This window comes from Ranitomeya variabilis, chromosome 1 (genome assembly GCF_051348905.1).
Source record: "Ranitomeya variabilis isolate aRanVar5 chromosome 1, aRanVar5.hap1, whole genome shotgun sequence".
Taxonomy (NCBI): Eukaryota; Metazoa; Chordata; class Amphibia; order Anura; family Dendrobatidae; genus Ranitomeya; species Ranitomeya variabilis.
The window spans coordinates 339903400-339923371 of NC_135232.1; the positions used below are offsets into that span (position 1 = coordinate 339903400).

The window sequence follows — 19972 nt, forward strand, 5'->3', positions numbered from 1 at the left end:
TGTAAGCCAAAACCATAAGTGGGTGAAAAAAACAGAATCGGTAATGTGTTTCAATGATGTGTTTCCTCTGATTGTTCCACTCCTAGTTTTGGCTTACAAATACTGAGTTAAAATACTGACCAAATAATGAATGTGTGAAGGTGGCCTAAGGGTCAGGTGTCCAGTCGCCGGTTTGGACGACGCAGTCCGCACTTGGACTGTGCAACTGGCCTTGATCGATTTTCATATCATTAGTGATTGTACTGAAGAATAAAACTGTTGAATTCATGAAAACACATTCATATAACCTAGTAAGGAAAAAAGGCATGTTATGAATTTGTTTTTTATGCAATATGAATCATAAATATTATGTAATACCATATAATGTGACGTGCTAAACTGTATACATCCATAATAAAATTAAATAGGTACCTTCTTTTTCAAATTTTCGGTCCAGTTTATTTATGTAGCAGGGTGCTACGGGTGAGCCAGAGTACATAATACCACAACAGATACCATCTATTCAGGCGAGTCTCTCAATCACAATTACTCATTTAAATATAGAAATGTGCCTTCTGTTAAAATAAATTACTGTGAACAAATGACACCGAAAGTCTTGTGTGTTTTCGAATATTCCTGTTATTTCATTTATAAAAATACAAAAGTGTAAGGCAGTCATGGAGCAAAAGAACAAAAGTCATTTTTACATATTTTTTTTTTTTTTTACAAAGTCCATAAAATTCTCTTTTTGCGTCAGTAAAATCTATAAAATAAACTGTACATTTGAAGGACAGAGCAATGAACAACCTATGTACTATTGGTTGAAACAACAGCATTGTTTGCCAACATATAGATTTCACCTCTATATCCTACAACAGTGGTATCCACCCTGTGGCTCCACAACTGTTCCCGGAACTACAACTCTCAACATGCAGGAGGTGGTAGTTTCAAAACCGCTGAAAAGCTACAGGTTGGAGACTACAGTTCTAAATAAATTATTCCTGGGATACAATTCATATAAAAGTCTGTACAGCTATAAAGCCACTGACACATTCTTCCCATATAAATACATTATTTATAATTCTTTGCAGATATTTCCAGTAACGATATTCTGAACGGGTTATTTACAAGTCTATGTTGGCAGTGCACAGCTCGGGTACAGGTGGCCCCTCTGGGCTTTCAATGTACAGTGCCCAGGTGCTTATACTATGGAACAGCAGCATCAAGATGGTATCTACATGGACGATAGGAGAAAATGTAGAATAATAGTGATGCCGCTCTCCAGATTTATTATCGTATGTAAAATATGCCATAGCAAATCTGCACTGTGTGTAATAAATGATACGGCAGCAAACACATCAACATCTAAGTGTCGTTACATTGTGCTTTAACACTATAAAGGCAGTCATTGCGGCAGCACCTAATGACAATACTGTCACCATTATGTCACACACAGCCCTTATCCTAATAAAAAAGGCATTAGTGGTAGCTGAAGGCATTTCTGGAAGTTACCCTACCATACAGACAGTAGACAATTATTGGCAATTGCTTCTTAAAGGGGTTCTCCAGGAGCTGTCAGCCGTAGTTATCAGTTACTACATGGAAAGTGTGCACACTATCCGCAACCTGCTGTGCCATATGGAAGGGTGGAATACAAAAATGGAATGGCCTATAACAACCACATTTCAGAACCTTGAAAAAAAAGGGATCAGTCTACTTGGTCACTATGCTTTTTAGTAGTTTTGGGTATATGGATCTACTACGTCCAGAGAATCTCTGCTGAAAAGAATACTGCCAACTACTGGAAATCGCCTTTAAAAGTACGTCCAATTTGACAACCATTTTTTATCCCTCAAATGAATCTAAATGGCAAAAAGTTGAGCAATTATGCAACAGTCTTCATTACAAACACCTTACGGAACTGTGACTACACTTTCCATGCAGAGTAACGTGTTTCTATGGCAACAGACTACAAACCCTGGGTAGACTGGATCAAGTCATACCCTCTCTTATCTGGCTCCTGCTTCTCCTCAATATCCCAGAGAGCTGTCAGTATGACAGCAGGACTAGACCAGGCAAGCTTAGGAGCTAAATGGCAGGACATTTTCAATCACAACTAAATGAAAAACTGCTTCACTTTCATGTCAGATGCACTGGGATATCAAACAATTTGTTTGCAATGGTGACTCTCCTTTTTTTTCTACTACGTCTATCATTGGCAGCCTGTAAGGGTGGTGAGAGGTGCTGGTTAGATGCAAGTTGCATAGCCAGTCCCAGGGGACCATTGCTGCATAGTATATAGGATTCTTCTCACTTCCACAGGCAGCCCCTCATAAAATATTCACCACTGAATCTGTCCTCACATCTGGGTGGAGATGTGTCTGCAACATGTGCATGGAAATCTGCAAACCCCATTCAGATGTAAACGACAGTCAGAGATCTACAGTGTGAATATACCCTTAGATAAGGCTGGCTCCACATGTCCACCACTCACGGTCTGAGGACAGGCTGGGATGACCGGTGCGGCCACAGGTCTCCTGATCCAGCTCTAGTCTCATATATGGCTAAGCTGGGGTCAGGAGACGCGTGGCCGGTCCTGGCATTGCAGTCTGTACTAGGTCCATGAATATCAGGTGTTTGAAGCCAATCAGTGTGCATCTCACAGGCAACCATCATTCCGGACTAGTCGCAATGGCCATAAATGATAACTCATCCAAGCTGACCGGCCAACGATTGCTGGGGTCCACTCATCCAAGCTGACCGGCCAACAATTGCTGGGGTCCACTCATCCAAGCTGACCGGCCAACGATTGCTGGGGTCCACTCATCCAAGCTGACCGGCCAACGATTGCTGGGGTCCACTCATCCAAGCTGACCGGCCAACGATTGCTGGGGTCCACTCATCTAAGATGACCAGCCAATGATTGCTGGGGTCCACTCATCCAAGCTGACCGGCCAACGATTGCTGGGGTCCACTCATCCAAGATGACCAGCCAACGATTGCTGGGGTCCACTCATCCAAGCTGACCGGCCAACGATTGCTGGGGTCCACTCATCCAAGCTGACCGGCCAACGATTGCTGGGGTCCACTCATCCAAGATAACCAGCCAACGATTGCTGGGGTCCAGTACATCTATGACCACCTGGAGTGTCAGAAGCCCTTCAGAGACATACAGACCCATGTCCAGGCAGCCTGGGCTAGTGGGGTCTGTGCCCAGTGTCGCTCCCGGTTGGTCAATGGGGGTCACCATCAGCGGTCACTCATACCACTGTAACAGCGACCACACAAACCATGCCCATAGGATGAATGCAGGGGCAGCTCGGAGGGCACCATTCTCGGCTGCTCTGGTGGGCACCATAGAGTAATCGTACTCCTCGTCATTGTCATCGTCCGATTCCCCGCTGCTGCCGGGACCCCCATAGACATCTGCCCCGAAGCACAGCCGGCCCATGCTTTCCTTCAGGGTCTCGCAGATCGGCCGCTCCATGCCGTCACACACGCAGTCACTGAGCTGCACGGCTCGGGGGATCTTCATCATCTCCATGATGATGGTCATGCAGTTGACCGGACAGCTCAGCCCATTGAAAAGCGGCCCACAATGGCGCAAGTAGCTGGCCATGGATTGCGAGCAGTTGCGGTCCTTCTCGCACAGTTTCCGAGCCGCCGTGCAGCCGATCACGCGCCTGGCGCCCCCCGGGCTGGTCCGGGGCATGCACGGCTCGATGGTCTGCTTGGTGGCTCTGCACTCGCCGTCAGTGCCGCAGTCGCAGTCCTCCAGCGCGGGCCCGGCCTTGGTGCGGTTCAGCTGGATGAGGGCATTGATGCAGTGGCTGGGGCAGCGGCGCGGGCTCGGCTCGTTCCCATCCTCCCTGGCGAACACCGAGGCGCACGCCTGAGCATACTGGCGGTAGGCGAAGTTACATTCCGTCTCCAGCTGGCACGTTAGCACGGCCTGCCAGCAGATCATCCGGCCCAGGCACGGTCCCAGCAGGGCAGCCAGCAGCAGCAGCGCGTAGGTCAGCGCGCATCCAGCAGCCATGCCGAGCAGCATCAAGTCCTAGCGGGCTCCCCTCACAGCATCCAGTGCGCCGCGGCCGCCAGTGCCCGCAGGCTCATGGAGTCTTATGCAGAAGGCATCACTGGGCTGGGTAGTGCTCCCGCTGCGGCCGGTGTGAGGAGAGCGGTCCTCAGAGGTCAGTAAAGTGCGGGAAATGTGTGCCCGGCTGCGTGTGCCCTCATTCTACCACAGCCATGCCCGGTGCAGCGGCTTGTCCTCTCAGTCAGCCTCGTCTGCTTTTCTCCTCATCTCCTCGCCCTTCGCTCAGCCCCTTTCCCGGGTCTCCCTCCTGCCATTGGCCCAGCCGCTTGTTGTTGAAACTTTTTTTGTGTGTGTGTGTGAGATGTGTGTAGGGGGATGGTGATGGAGGGAGCCCGGGGTGGGGGATGCTGAGAAGATGACAGAAAGTCCTGCCATTGCTGCACCTCCATCCTCCTCCTCAGGATTAGTTCACACTGCTTCTTTTTCCCTACGCTTTACAAGTAGATTCGCCACTTTTCCTGAAGCATTTTTAGGCTTCACTTTTATTCTTGGGTTTTTTGTCATCTTTTGAAATCCATTAAAGAATTACTCTCGTATATTTTATGGCAAAAACACTTATGAAGTGCAAAAAACCCTTGGGCGTCTTGTCAGCCTTCACATTCACTTGTCTTATAAATATAACAGCAAATGCCAGAGGAATGTACGTGGTACTTCTTATAAACACTTGGCGTCTTTGAAGACCAAAACTTCTGCAAGACGTTCCAAAGCCGTGAACATAAGAACAAGTTGTTTTTCCACAGCATAGGAAGATTCTTTAGAGCGTTTTGTGAGCGCTTTTTCCAGAGCGGAGCCACTGAAAAATTTCTGGAAAAAGACGCAGTGTGAACATACCCATACGTGGTGGAGGAGTTGGCTTGCTCCTGTCCGATACCTGCTCCTTTACCCCAATTCCACTACCACCCTCCTCTACTCTTCCCTCGTTTGAGGTGCACTCCGTCCGCATCTACTCCCCCTCCAACCTCCAGCTGGCTGTCATCTACCGCCCCTCAGAACTAGCCATCTCCACCTTTCTTGACCACTTCACCACCTGGCTACTTCATTTCCTCTCAGCCGACATCCCCACTATCATCATGGGAGACTTCAATATCCCTATTGACACTTCCACCTCAGCCGCCTCTAAACTTTTATCGCTCACTGCCTCCTTTGGTCTCACTCAATGGTCATCCGCAGCCACCCATAAAGATGGCCACACATTGGGCCTCATCTTCACCCGCCTCTGTTCCCTTACTAATGTCACTAACTCACCCCTCCCCCTGTTTGACCACAACCTACTGACATTCTCTTCCCTCTCCTCTCCTAGTGCGCAACCTCCACTCCACAAACTCATTCACCCTTGCAGAAATCTCAAACACCTCAATTTACACTCACTCTCTGAGTCCCTTCTCCCTCTTACAGACATAGCTTCCTTCCATGACACAGATGCTGCTGCCACTTTTTATAACACCACAATAATAGCTACACTTGATTTGGCGCCCCCCTCACTCATAGCAAAACTGGTACAATCAACAGGCAGCCCTGGCTAACCAGCCTGACCAAAGAACTGAGGCGGGCTTTCAGGGTTGCTGAGCGAAGATGGAAGAGATCTCGTTCTGCTGAGCACTTCACTGCATACAAGCAGCCCCTCACCAGCTTCAAGTCCACGCTCACTGCCGCAAAACAAACCTACTTCTCATCTCTCATATCCTCCATGATTCACAACCCTAAACAGCTCTTCAACACTCAATTCTCTACTCCAGCACCTCCTCCCTCCCCTCTCATTTCTGCTGAAGAATTTGCTTCTTTCTTTAAGCAGAAGATCGATAACATCAGACAAAGCTTTGGCACGCGGCCCCCAATGCCCCTCCTCTTGACTTCTCAGCCCTGTTCCAAAGCCAGCTACTCCACCATGACAGATGATCAGCTCTCCATCCTTCTGTCAAGATCACATCTCACCACTTACACGCTTGACCTGCTCCCGTCCCACCTCATCCCTAACCTCGCAAAAGTCTTCATCCCAACCCTAACACAACTCTTCAACCTCTCACTTACAAATGGTGTGTTCCCCTCATCCTTCAAACATACATTAATCACACCTATCCTCAAAAAACCCTCCCTCGACCCATCCTCTGTGTCCAGCTATCGCCCGATATCCCTTCTCTTATGCCTCAAAACTACTGGAACAGCATGGCCATCTTGAACTGTCCTCCCACCTCTCCTCCTGCTCCCTCTTTGACCGGTTACAATCTGGCTTCCGACCCCATCACTCAACTGAAAGTGCCCTAACTAAAGTGACCAATGACCTACTAACCGCCAAGAGCAAGCGACACTACTCTGTCCTCCTTGTCCTGGACCTGTCTTCTGCCTTCGACACTGTGGACCACTCCCTCCTGTTACAGAGTCTCTCATCTCTTGGCATCACAGACTTAGCCCTATCCTGGATCTCATCATATCTAACAGATCGGACATTCAGTGTCTCCCTCTCCCACACCACCTCCTCATCTCGCCCCCTGACTGTCGGTGAACCCCAAGGCTCAGTTCTAGGCCCTCTACTCTTCTCCATCTACACCTGTGGTCGGCGCTCATAGCATTCCTGTAATTCTGCTACATAGGAGTGATCTGAGCTTTGCTCCTATGTAGCAGAGCCAAATGAGTTGTGCCAGCTTCTAGCTTCCCATGGAGGCTATTGAAGCATGGCAAAAGTATAAAAAAAGTTTTAAAAAATATAAAAGTTTAAATCACCCCCCTTTTGCCCCATTCAAAATAAAACAATAAAAATAAAATCAAACCTACACATATTTGGTATCGCCGCGATCAGAATCGCCCAATCTATCAATTAAAAAAAGGATTAACCTGATCGCTAAACGGCGTAGTGAGGAAAAAATTTGAAACGCCAGAATTATGTTTTTTGGTCACCATTACATTGCATTAAAGTGCAATAACGAGCGATCAAAAGAACGTATCTGCACCAAATGGTATAATTAAAAACATCAGCTCGGCTCGCAAAAAATAAGTCCTCAGCCGTCCCCAGATTACGAAAAATGGATACGCTACGGGTATCGGAAAATGGCACAATTTTTATTTATTTTTTTAAGCACAGTTTGGCTTTTTTTTTTTACCACTTAGATGAAAAATAACGTAGACATGTTTGGTGTCTATGAACTTGTAATGACCTGGAGAATTGTAATGGCAGGTCAGTTTTAGCATTTAGTGAACCTAGCAACAAAGCCAAACAAAAAACAAGTGTGTGATTACACTTTTTTTGCAATTTCACCGCACTTGGAATTTTTTTCCTGTTTTCTGGTACAAGACATGCTAAAACCAATGATGTCGTTCAAAAGTACAACTTGTCCCACAAAAAATAAACCCTCACATGGCCATATTGACGGAAAAACAAAAAAGTTATGGCTCTGGGAAGAGGGGAGCGAAAAATAGAAAACGCAAAACCGAAAAAAGCTGGGGTCATGAAGGGGTTAAATATACAGTGGGCAACAATTTTTAATGAAATAACATATACTTTTTCCTTGAAATGTTAAACGCAGCAGATGTTTTAGGGTACGTGTCCACATTCAGGATGGCCGGCGCAGCAGATGTTTTAGAGTACGTGTACACATTCAGGATGGCCGGCGCTTTGGACGGAGCGGAAAACCCGCTCCACCCAAAGCTCTGCCCCCTTCTGTAGACGCGATGATGCCGGATGTGTTCATTGCACACATCGGGCATCATCGCACCCCACACATAGGGCCCTGTGTTTTACCTTGCGGCGGCGCAGCGTCGCCGCAAGGTAAATGGACATGCTGCGTTCTAAAAAGACGCGCCGCATGTCCGGAATCGCAGGGCCGCTGGATGCGTGTTACCACGCATAGTGGAGACGGGATTTCATAAAATCACCGCCACTATGCTGTAACATCTGGACGCTGCGTGCTTGACGCTGCGGCTCTACGCAGCGTCAAGCACGCAGCGTTTCCTGAACGTGGAAACATACCCTTACACAAAAATAGCTCAGTGGAAAAAAGCTGCATTTAAGTGGAAACATGGCGTAAGGTGATTTCAATAAAATATTGTAGTGTACAATTTCTTACATTTTCATAGTTTGCTGTGAAACTATTTTGCAACTTGTATCAACTAAACGCTAATATTTAATAAATGTTCAAAAAACTTGTATAGTTTTGATTCATGCAGCTAAGCTCAGTGAATTGAAGTGTGAGCTTGGATTCTTTTGCGGCTAAATGCCTGAGGCAGTGAAATATCTCCACTCGGATGTACTGACTGCATTTTTCTTTATGTGAAGAACAGCTATTATAGTTCAAGCATGAGCAAGGCAGCCATCTAGACTCCATATTAAAAAAAAAATATTGTCTTGTCATAGTAAATCCATGGTCTGCATTCAATACATACAAGTCAAATTGCTCAATAGCAATTTAGCTGTTATTTTGTGGTTCCCTAAGGGCTGCCTCAGATGTCTGCTTAAATCCGTCCTAGCATGGACCGCAATACCCTGATTGGCCATGGCTCTCTATGAGTGTCACAGTCTCAAAGACATATATGAAGATGTCACGTTTGGGTCAGAAGACCTGCGGCCAGTCAGAATGTCTGAAGCAGCCCTTATGAGTATGTGAGATAACATACTAATTTCCTCCCTAAAGGCTCATCCAGTTTTTCACATACATGTTCTATCTGTCTTCATTGATAGATCATGTGCGCATTGTAGTCTGTGCTGCTAGTCACATGTCAATGTATCCACAAAGAAATCATATACACGTCCATTTTTTATTGGAGTCATGGATTAAAAACACCAATAGAAATGTATGAGTCCATGAAAATCACAGACAAGCATTTATGTGCAACTTGTGTGCTTTCTGTGATTGTATACTAATGTATAAGGCTAGGTTCACATAAGCGTTTCTGTGTGCAGCGTATCATCTGCATGCACAAACGCATGCTTAAACGCTTGCAAATGCATGTTTACTCAGCGTTTTTTATCCGCATGATCTTACGCATAACACCAAAAAAAGCTGCGTGTGCATGCGTTTGTATGCGTTTTTGCATGCGTTTGCGTTATTTATGCGCATGCGTACTGTATTTCCCAATGGGCGTGGCTTATGGGGTTTCTATATATACACTGCACAGATGAAATCCTCTTTTGATGCTGTATCCTGCTGCAAGATGGATCTTAGCATGGAGAGCTTCAATCTGAATCTGGAGTTATCATTCAAATTGGCTTTTGCTGTGGCTTGTGAGGAAGGAGAAGAGAAAGACGGAGAAGATGTCATCGCTATTGGCAACACCCCATTGTTGAAGTCCGAGACAGCCGTGGGGCCTACCACTCATTGTTCACTGAACTTCGTGAAAACCCGCAAACGTTTTTTGAGTACACAAGAATGTCTGAACAGAGCTTCCAAGAATTGCTGCAACGTGTCAGAGGATCCATCACCAGGCAGGACACACGGCTACATAAAGCAATTCCTGCTGAGGAACGTCTGTTGGTGACCCGAAAGTAGGTAATTTTGAAAAAGAAACACCTGTCATTAATATTCTTGTTCTAAAAGCCATGTACAGATTTATTTTTTCTCCATTTTCTTTTCCACAGATTCCTGGCTACCCGAGAGACCTTAAGATATCTACATTTTCAATTTCAGATTGGACTGTCCACCCTTTCTGGGATTGTTGGAGACACCTGACGTGCATTGTGTGATGTTCTGCGTGCAGAATTCCTTCCCCAACCCACAACTGAACTCTGAAAAATGTAGAAAAATTCAAGGAAATTTGTAATTTTCCAAAATGTGTGGGGGCTGTGGATGGCAAACACATTTGGATTCTGAAACCTGCTCGAAGTGGATCCGAGTACTTCAATTATAAAAAATACTTTTCCATTGTTCTCATGGTGATTGCAGATGCTGAGTGTCGATTTGTCGCCATTGACTTTGGCTCATTTGGACGAGTAAATGACTCACAGACTTTCAAAAACTCTGACATGGGACGTTTGCTAATAATTTTAATTTTTGACCGCCACAACCTCTTCCGAACAATGAAAGACCGCTAATGCCGTTTGTTGTTGTTGGGGATGAGGCATTTCAAATGTATGCCAACCTCAGAAAACCATACTCGGGTCGGGACTTGAATCACACCAAAAGGATTCTCAACTACAGACTGACAAGGGCATGAAGAACTGTGGAGTGTGCCTTTGGTTTGCTGGCAGCTAAATGTCACATTTTGGGAACATCAATCAATAAAATAGAGACAATTGATGAGGTTGCGAAAGCGTGTGCTGTTCTGCATAATTACATCCTGGCAAAAGAGCAACCCCACTTTGAACTTGACGAACCTGTTAATACCACATTGCCGGATTATCATGCTTACCCTCTGAGTACTACAGTGGAAGTTGCCCAAATGAGGGATAAATTGGCTGCCTACTTTGTCTCTGATATTGGACGTGTGTCATGGCAAGATTAAATGGTTTAAGCTGTAAATAAGTCAAATGTACCTGTACTGTTATGTACCTGTACTATTTTCTGACTGTAATATTAACACCTTGAGTATATCTTTAATAATATACACCTTAACTGTAATAACCATTAATACTTCACTCACCAATACACTCAACAATACACACATGTTTAAATAAAGAGATAAATACTTCACTCAGCAATACACACATGTTTAAATAACGAGATAAATAAAACACGGTGAGAAAGTTATTGTGAAACAAAATAATTTTTACTAACAAAAATAAAAACAATTTGAAATTTTACACAAAAAAGGAAAATAATGTGATTTACTTTCAGGGTCTGCAGGAGGGAGTTACATGATGGACCTGGCGGGTGTCGGGCTGAGATGGTAGGCTAGGAGTGGTTGGGGATGAAGTGGAAGTGGCAGTCAATTGAAGGATTGGGTCAGAAACATTGGCAGGGGACACATTGGGGAAGAGGACACATTAGGAGTGGAAAACAAGTTGGAAGGGATTGACACATTGCATGGGAAAAAACCAAGGGAAGGTGTGGACAGACTTGAAAACAAAGACATTCGGAGGTGAGGGTGGATGGGGTTGGTAATGTTTCTTTCCTTTGCGCTTCCTGGCTTTTGTTTTGCTGCTTCCTCGGCATTTTGGTTCCTGTTGCTGAGTGTTGGGAGTGGAAGGCTGGGCTGCTGCACTCGGCTGCACGGTTCAAGAGGAAGTCTGGGCTGCTGAACTCAGCTGCGTGGTTGAAGGGGAAGGATGGGCTGCTGCACTCGGCTGCATGGTGTATCTGGGTACTGTTGGAACAGTCCTAATGTCCAGCGGTGGTTGTGGTGGAGGTGGGTAGGTCACTTGGTGCCACTGATGCTATGCTAGAGCTTGTTGCCCTGTAGGGAATGAAGCAGGCTGTGCCTGCTGCTGATATAGGGACCACTGCATGGCCTCGGTGTAAGCAACCTGACAGGCCATAATCACATACAGCTGGAGATCAGGACTAAGGTTTTCCATCACGCCCTGTTTTATAGTTTTAAAATAATGTCACACTGGTCTATTAATGTCAGCTTCCAGGCGGTCAAGGCATCTGTGGACTGCCTGGAAAAGTATGTTCACCTGAGTGAACCCACTATCCAGTCTTTCTACAGTCACCTTCATCCCAGCCTGGAAGACCGAGCTTAAGTGCATAAACTCAGGCATGACTGACCTCTCCCAGGCAGTGGAGGACATGTTGGAAGAGCAGGCAGCAGTCAAGTGTAACACTAGAAAAAAGAACAGATAAGAAAAAATTAGCTTGTTAACAGCCAAACACAATGTAGTCCCCCCCCCCAATAAAAAGAACAATGGTCACCAATACTTACATTACAGGCAGTACTCCAACAGCACAGCAGTCAAGCAGCACCAGGACAGCAGCACCAAGATGACAGCACCAGGACGGCAGCAACAGGATGGCAGCAATAGGACCGGAGCAGCACACAGTCTACAAGGAGCAGAAAAAATTTAGTACAGAGTACAGACTGCAAAGACAAACAGACATTTTCAAAGCTTCTATATTACTTCCAGAGCCTTGTCCAGAGTCTTGTACTTCCATCCAGAGTCTTGAGAGTAATGGACTACCTGTCTCCAGACCCCCTTTTATACATCAGGGATTTTGCAGGTGGTGACATCATTTCCTGGACATGATTAGTGTGAAGTACGCATGCGTATTGAACGCATGCGCACACATGTCCTTGTGTACTAATGCTTTCCCATAGACAGTAATGCGTTTTTTTACGCACTCATCCGCAATTATCCGCATGCTTACGATTGCGCTTTATTTGGCGCCTCAAAAAATACAACATGTTGCGTTCACCGGACACAGCTGCACACCGTGAAATGAAGCATGCGTACGCATCCGCATGCGAATGCATGCAAAAGCCTGTCCCTGCGTACAACATGTTAAAGATATGTAAGCATGACACATGCAGATCTATGCGGATCATACGCTGCACACAGAAACGCTAGTGAACCCGGCCTAAGAGAATCTTTAAAAAAAAAATTTCATATGTGAAAATCGCTGATGAAACACTGATGGTTATGACTGACATACTGAACAAACACTGATGACACTCGGACCGTTTGCATAGGTGAAAAATTGATAACGTCTGAATGTGGCCTGAGAAACATACTGTGTGTAACAGAATGATGTAATGAATACTTTTGCCATAAAGATAGGAAAAGGGATTATGTCAGCTCACCCATAGCGGAGTCCGGAGCAAGGAAAACACAACAATACAGCAGAAATGTCAATCGATAGCCAGAAACGGTAAATCCAGCTTCAGAAATCTGATGTATGTGAAAGTATGAAATTAATTAGATAAATTAAAAATAAGACAACTGCATGGTGGTCACAGCCCCAGCTTGGGGAGATGATAGGCAGACGCATTTCAGACCTTTCAGGTCTTTAATCATTGCAATCAAATTAATCAAAGATTGCAATGATTAAAGACCTGAGGGTGTGAAACTATTCAGAACAGGTAGCATAGGACAGCACACTGACCATTCAATGTCAATGTAGTTCACATGAATGTTTTCACATTAACTGATGGTCTTTACACTGAAAGATTATTGTCGGAACAAAAACAAAAAGGAGAATGCCGGCACAATTCAACCTGTGTGTATGAACTTGTCCTCAAACCAAACTGGACTGAGCAATTAAGCCTGCAGGTACTGGTTGCTCAGAAAATGAGATGCAAACATGTATATAGGGAAAAAAAATGTTACTTTATTGTGTGTGTCAGTCTGCGAGATTTAATTGCACAGGTGTGTGTAGGAGGAGGTTAGGTACAGTGGGTACGGAAAGTATTCAGATCTCTTTAAATTTTTCACTCTTTGTTTTATTGCAGCCATTTGGTTAATTCAAATAAGTTCATTTTTTTCTCATGAAAGTATACTCTGCACCCCATCTTGACTGAAAAACAAACAGAAATTTAGTAACTTTTGCAAATTTAATAAAAAAGAAAGCTGAAATATCACATGGTTATAAGTATTCAGACCCTTTGCTAAGTATTGAGTAGAAGCACGCTTTTGAGCTAGTACAGCCATGAGTCTTCTTGGGAATGATGCAACAAGTTTTTCACACCTGGATTTGGGGATCATCTGCCATTCTTCCTTGCAGATCCTCTCCAGTTCCATCAGGTTGGATGGTGAACGTTGGTTTACAGCCATTTTCAGGTCTCTCCAGAGATGCTCAATTTGGTTTTGGCCAGTAAAGAATGGTCACAGAGTTTTTCTGAAGCCACTCCTTTGTTATTTTAGCTGTGTGCTTAGGGTCATTGTCTTGTTGGAAGGTGAACCTTCAGCCAAGTTTGAGGTCCAGAGCACTCTGGAAGAGGTTTCCATCCAGGATATCTGTACTTGTCCGCATTCATCACCTGCTCAATACAATCCCAACAGTCAAACATGGTGGTGGCAGCATCATGCTATGAGGGTGTTTTTCAGCTGCAGGGACAGGAAGATGGATTGTCATTGAAGGAAAAATGAGCAGTGCCTGGTTTTCTTCACAAATGCCGTTTAGAATTATCACCAAAAAGGTTTATCTTCATCTCATCAGACCAGAGAATCTTATTTCTCATAGTCTGGGAGTCCTTCATGTGTTTTTTTTTAGCAAAATCTATGCAGGCTTTCATATGTCTTGCACTGAGGAGAGGCTTCCGTCTGGCCACTCTGCCGTAAAGGGCCGACTGGTGGAGGGCTGCAGTGATAGTTGACTTTGTGGAACTTTTTCCCATCTCCCTATTGCATCTCTGGAGCTCAGTCACAGTGAACTTGGGGTTCTTCTTTACCTCTCACCAAGGCTTTTCTCCCACGATTGCTCAGTTTGGCTGGATGACCAGGTCTAGGAAGACATTTTGTGGTCCCAAACTTCTTCCATCTAAGGATTGTGAAGGCTACTGTGCTCTTAGGAACTTCAGTACTGCAGAAATTCTGTTGTAACCTCGGCCAGATCTATGGCTTTCCACAATTCTGTCTCTGAGCTCCTTGGTCAGTTCCTTTGACCTCATGATTCTCATTTGGTCTGACATGCACTGTGAGCGGTGAGTTCTTATATGGACAGGTGTGTGACTTTCCAAATCAAGTCCTATCAGTTTAATTAAACACCGCTGGCCTCCAATGAAGGAGTAGAATCATCTCAAGGAGGATCACAAGGAAATAGACAGCATGTCACTTAAATATGAGTGTCTGAGCAAAGGGTCTGAATACTTATGACCATGTGATATTATAGTTTTTCTTTTTTATTAAATTTGCAAAAATGTCTACATTTCTGGGGGGTTTTTTCAGTCAACATGGGGTGCAGAGTGTACATTATTGTGAAAAAATAAATTGAATTTCAATTTACCAAATGGCTGCAATGAAAAGAGTGAAAAATTTAAAGTGGTCTTTTAGAGGCCAGGACTTCCCTGCCATGTGGGATGTATCTCAGGCAGTGCTTGTTGCTCTGGTGTCCCATTCAGATCCAGCCGCTGGGTCTGCTGCTTGATCCCAGCATCTTGCTCAGGCTCCTGTTATACTTGTGGTTACTGCTGGCTCCAGCTAAAGTCTATAGTAACCAGTGGTATACAGAGGCAGTCCCACTCTCTGGAGTCCAGAAATCACCTTACTGAGCATGTCTGTGATGTGGCGCCTTGTCATTGGTGCTCGGATGCTTTCTGCTCTGGTAATGTGGCAGCTCCGCATTGGCCCATGGGTGACGCCCCGTTTGACTGGGTGTGAGTGTTTGGGGTGGAGCTGCCACGGGTGTGCTAGCATCACTTGTGTTTGGTGTATGTGTGGGTGGATTCACTACCTCTCTGTGCCTTTTGTGTGTTTATCACTGTATCAGCTACCAGTGGGATGTCAGTGATCTGTGTCAGCATGTGTTTAGGGCTGGCCCTGTGCCATTAGAATTCCAGCGCCTCCGGAGAGGAGTTTGGCTGTGTGAGTTCAGGGCTGGCATCAAGCATCAGTATTATGGCTCTTCCGTGTTCTTGCTGAGTTTGTGCTATCAGTTTCCGTCCCGTGTGTATGCTATACTTCCCTGTGTTGTTAACAGGGTATTGCACCGCAGAGCAAGTTCAAACCACGTGTTCTTTTGCAGTGGTTCTAACCGGGTATTGCACACTTTTTATTGTCCCTGTACCCCTCGGTGGTTAGCTGAGCTGGTACTTACCGTCCCTATACCCCTCAGTGGTTAGCTGAGCTGGTACTTACTGTTCCTTTACCCCTCGGTGGTTAGCTGAGCTGGTACTTTCCTTCCTTGTACCCCTCGGTGGTTAGCTGAGGTGACACTTACTGTCCCTTTACCTCTCTGTGGTCAGCTGAGTAGGTACCAGTGAGTGCCACTACTTTTTCTTCCTATATACATGAAATAGACGTTCTTAAAAAACTTGTTTCACAATGATGTTTCTGTATAAACAGGCTGCCAATCACCTGTTGAACAAGCAAAATGCTTGTTCATTGGGAGATATTATCTTTGCACAGCACAAAATATTCTCTGCAGTGTATCTTCCTGTGTAAACAGGACTGCTCTGAGAACAATAGCTACCTATGCGTTCCGAGCGGTCTATTAAAGGTCTCTCAGCCTGCATAATTTTCTTTGGCTGAGTAAACAGATTAAACGAGCACAGGTATAAGTTTACCGATTGGCGATTGTTTAGGCCTGCCGGTCACTCAGTGTACACGGATCCTTAGGCGTAGGGTAAGATTTCGAATTGTCCCAACCGAAACTATTCAATCGGTTGTAATGATTCTCATTAGCACATTTCAACAGCCACTCATAAGACCATTGACACAACACTAGCTAGCATAAGTAACACTTGTATTATGCCAACTGTAGTTAAGCAAGAGAGCCTACCATTAGTAACACTATGCAAGTATCTCTTTACAATGGCTTATGTATACTGTAATAATACGCAGCCAACAGTTTCTTCTCTTATGCTGGGTTAAGACATGTAGACCTCGTCAATTAAACGACTGCTGATCAGCTAAATGCAAGCTAATTGGAGGTTTTTTAATGACCTCTCTAGACAGGACAACCCAAATTATATGTGCATTAAATGATCGCTGGTACAATCGTTCTGTGTGCTTAGACTATCATTGTTCTCTAAATCACCTCTCCTGTTTATATTTATCAATGTGCTGCCACTAAGGATGATTTTTAAAATTGCTGACTGCAAAATCCTTGCTGCCGACAAATGAACGTTTTGATAGTTTATTGGGGTAATTGCCTGCTTGTTTAGACTACCTAATAGTTGGGAATGCGGGTTACTTGAAAACATCATTCCCCGATTATGAACCTGTTTAAAACCAGCATTACTGTGCTGTGTCCTTTTAACAGTGCATTGCTGTAAAATCATGGATAATGTGGTCTTGTGGTACAAGAGGCCAGGAATATATTTGCTTTTCTTTAACTTGTAAGACTACATTAAAATCCACAGCAACTCGGGCATTAACCACAAGAGGCAGTGGTGTCTGCAGGCTGCCAAAAATGTGTGGTGTTTGAAGCTTAGCCAAACATCATTACCCAGGGACACTCTTCATTTACATAGCTCACATCAGTATTATGTGAGCTTATTCTCACGGTATATTCTCATTGATTAAAAGTTATTTTATGCCAAATGTAATTAGTACAAGTAGATATACCTCTTGCAAAATAGAAGCTTTGCATGCCATACATTGATTTACTGAGGCTTCATATACTTTGTATTCAGAAGAAGGAAATAGAAGTGTCTACATTTAAAATTCTTCAAGCTTGCTCAGCTGTTACCATAACCATAACACCTTTCCACTCATTCTCCTTCTGGATGCATGACTGTCCTGTTTGGATAGGTTGACCCCCCCTTCTCCACATAAGTGCAGTTCCCAGATGTGTAACCCAAATCTATCAAATATTTATGGAATTTCCTGTGCAGAGCTGGATTTACACAGTTAATTCAGTTTCAATATCTGTAAAATAAGTATTTTTCGGATGTTTGCACACACAAATTTTGTATTGCATCCGTAAGGTGTTGGTCTGATGGAATAGAAGTTGAACAGAAAGCACACAGGTTTCTTAACAATCAGACTGATTATACAGTTACAATTGGTCTCAGTTGGCGGTTTACACATATCCTAGTATAATGATATAATGAAGTTGTTTCAAATACTTTTGACATGCCACTATTTTACCATAAAACTCTATGTAAGATTAACAAAAAATATTGTTTAAAACATCACTTTTATTGATCTATAACTAAAATATTAAAAAAGATTAAAAAAAAAAAAGGTGATGTGGCCACATATTCTACAAATGCCTGGAAAAAGATATATGGAAAAAGATATATAGAAACATGATAAGGACATAAAAAGTTACCAAATGACCCTAGTGACAATCTGATATGTTCCTGCCTTAATGTTGTTGTCACCCCATAGTAGCGCAAATGGTGCCCCCGCTCAATGTCGGCTATCCCTGTCGGGCCCTATTATCATTTGCAAAATTGTCATTTAGCAATCTGTGGGTAGCTTATCAATATATAGGAAACAGGTATGACAATACTAAATAGAGCAGATTCTAACCACCGGAGACCTTGAAACACATAACATCCTCAGATCAATCATAAATTAATATAATCTGGAACGCATAACCACTAGCATAATACGCAAAGTAGTACAGTAAAAATTAAGAATAATACCGTAGTGATCAAAAGGGTCCCTAGCCCTTATTAGCAATATCAACAGGTAAAATAGTCATTCTCAAGACTACAAGTAAAGTATGTCATAGTCTCAACATGTTTCCCCTTAATAGGTTCATCAGGGGAGCATACTTTGTTGTAATTGAAAAGAGATTAGTTTATAGGCTATTCGCTATATGGATACCATGCTGCTGGCAGCAGTGGTTGACACTGGCCATGATTCAACTCACTGAATGGCTGATGGACAGCAATTGAATGGATCACAGACACTACCTCTCAAATAGCTTATATACTATCTACATCAGATGAATATTTTATACTGGGACAGTGGAGTTGAGCAATTTTTTTTCCGTGACCGAATATGTTTCTGAAAAAAGTTGTAGCGTGCACTAGTTTGTTCTGTTATCTGTTACCCATTGACTCATCAATTCAAGCCTATGGGTGTGCCACAAAAAATTCAGATGCCACGTAGCAATGCACAGTATTGCATCCAATTTTTACGTACAGGCCACATTCACACATTCAGCATTTCACATCAGTATTTACAGTCAAAACCAAGAGTAGGTGAAAAATGGAAGTGGATCACGTGTTTCTACAGTATTAGGCCACGTTCACACATTTAGTATTTTACATCAGTAATTGTAAGCCAAAACCAGGAGTGGGTGAAAAATGCAGAAGTGGTGACATGTTTCTATCATACTTTTGCTCTGATTGTTAAACTCTTCGTTTCCTGGTTTTGGCTTAGAAATAATGATGTAAAATACTGACCAAATGCTGAACATGTGAGTGTGGCCATACATTGGAATTCTGCAACATAGGAAACTATAAATGATCTTGTAATTTTTTAGCCCTTTCAATACCTTTGACATGCATGTATGTCAAAGGTAGTGTCCTTGCCCACTTCTTTCTCCGCTTTGATGGCTGATGTAATGGAGCACTACTCCACCTTCGGCTGTTAACCAGTTAAATGCTGTCAATCACTGACATCAGGATTTAACATGCACCAATCATAACTGCGTCATTAATACCACTCATTGGTGCCCCGTCACGTGATCAGGGGGTGCAGATGAGGGGTCAAGACAGCTGCTGTTGATACCCATGTCTGTCTTTACGATACTCTTATGAATCTCATAGGAGATCGTGATTTCTGCTGTACATAACAGTGCTTAAGCATTGCTATGTATAGAACAAGCGATTGGATCGCAGCCTCAAGTCTCCCAAAGGGACTTTGAAGGCAGTAAAAAAAAAGTTTTTAACATTTTTTAAAATTAAAATAACACAACAGCTCAAATCACCCTGTTATGTCTCACTAAAAATAAAACCAAAAAAAATACACATATTGGGTATCACTGGGTACAGAAATTTCCAATCTATCAAAATATAAAATAAATTAATTCGATCAGTAAATGAGAAAAAAAAAATCACAGCCAGTACACGGTTAGAATCTACCTAAAATATTAGACAAATATAGCACAAGTAAACACAAAATGCAGTTTTTAAATGAAGGTATTTATTATTAAGGGGAAAAGAAATCCAAACCCTCAAAGCCCTGTGTGAAAAAGTGATTGCACCCCCCTTAAAACATGAATTAAATGTGGTTTATCATATATTTGAGAAGCCAACTTCAAATTCCCTAGCCATACACATGCGTGATTACTGACACACCTGTTCTCAATCAAGAAATCGCTTAAATAGGACCTGTCTGACAGTGATCTAAACCAAAAATTCCCCAAAAGCTAGCCATCATGTTGCGATCCAAAGATATTTTGGAACAAATGA

At 43.6% G+C, this 19972-nt stretch overlaps 1 protein-coding gene across 1 annotated transcript; it reads right to left on the reverse strand.

Annotated features, from left to right (window-relative positions):
• Nucleotides 1-421: 421 nt before the first annotated feature.
• GAS1 (growth arrest specific 1) lies at nt 422-4323 on the reverse strand. The gene has a single exon (XM_077299551.1). It carries the CDS (start codon nt 4028-4030, stop codon nt 3236-3238), a length of 795 nt encoding a protein of 264 aa, XP_077155666.1. The 5' UTR covers nt 4031-4323; the 3' UTR covers nt 422-3235.
• Nucleotides 4324-19972: the final 15649 nt, after the last annotated feature.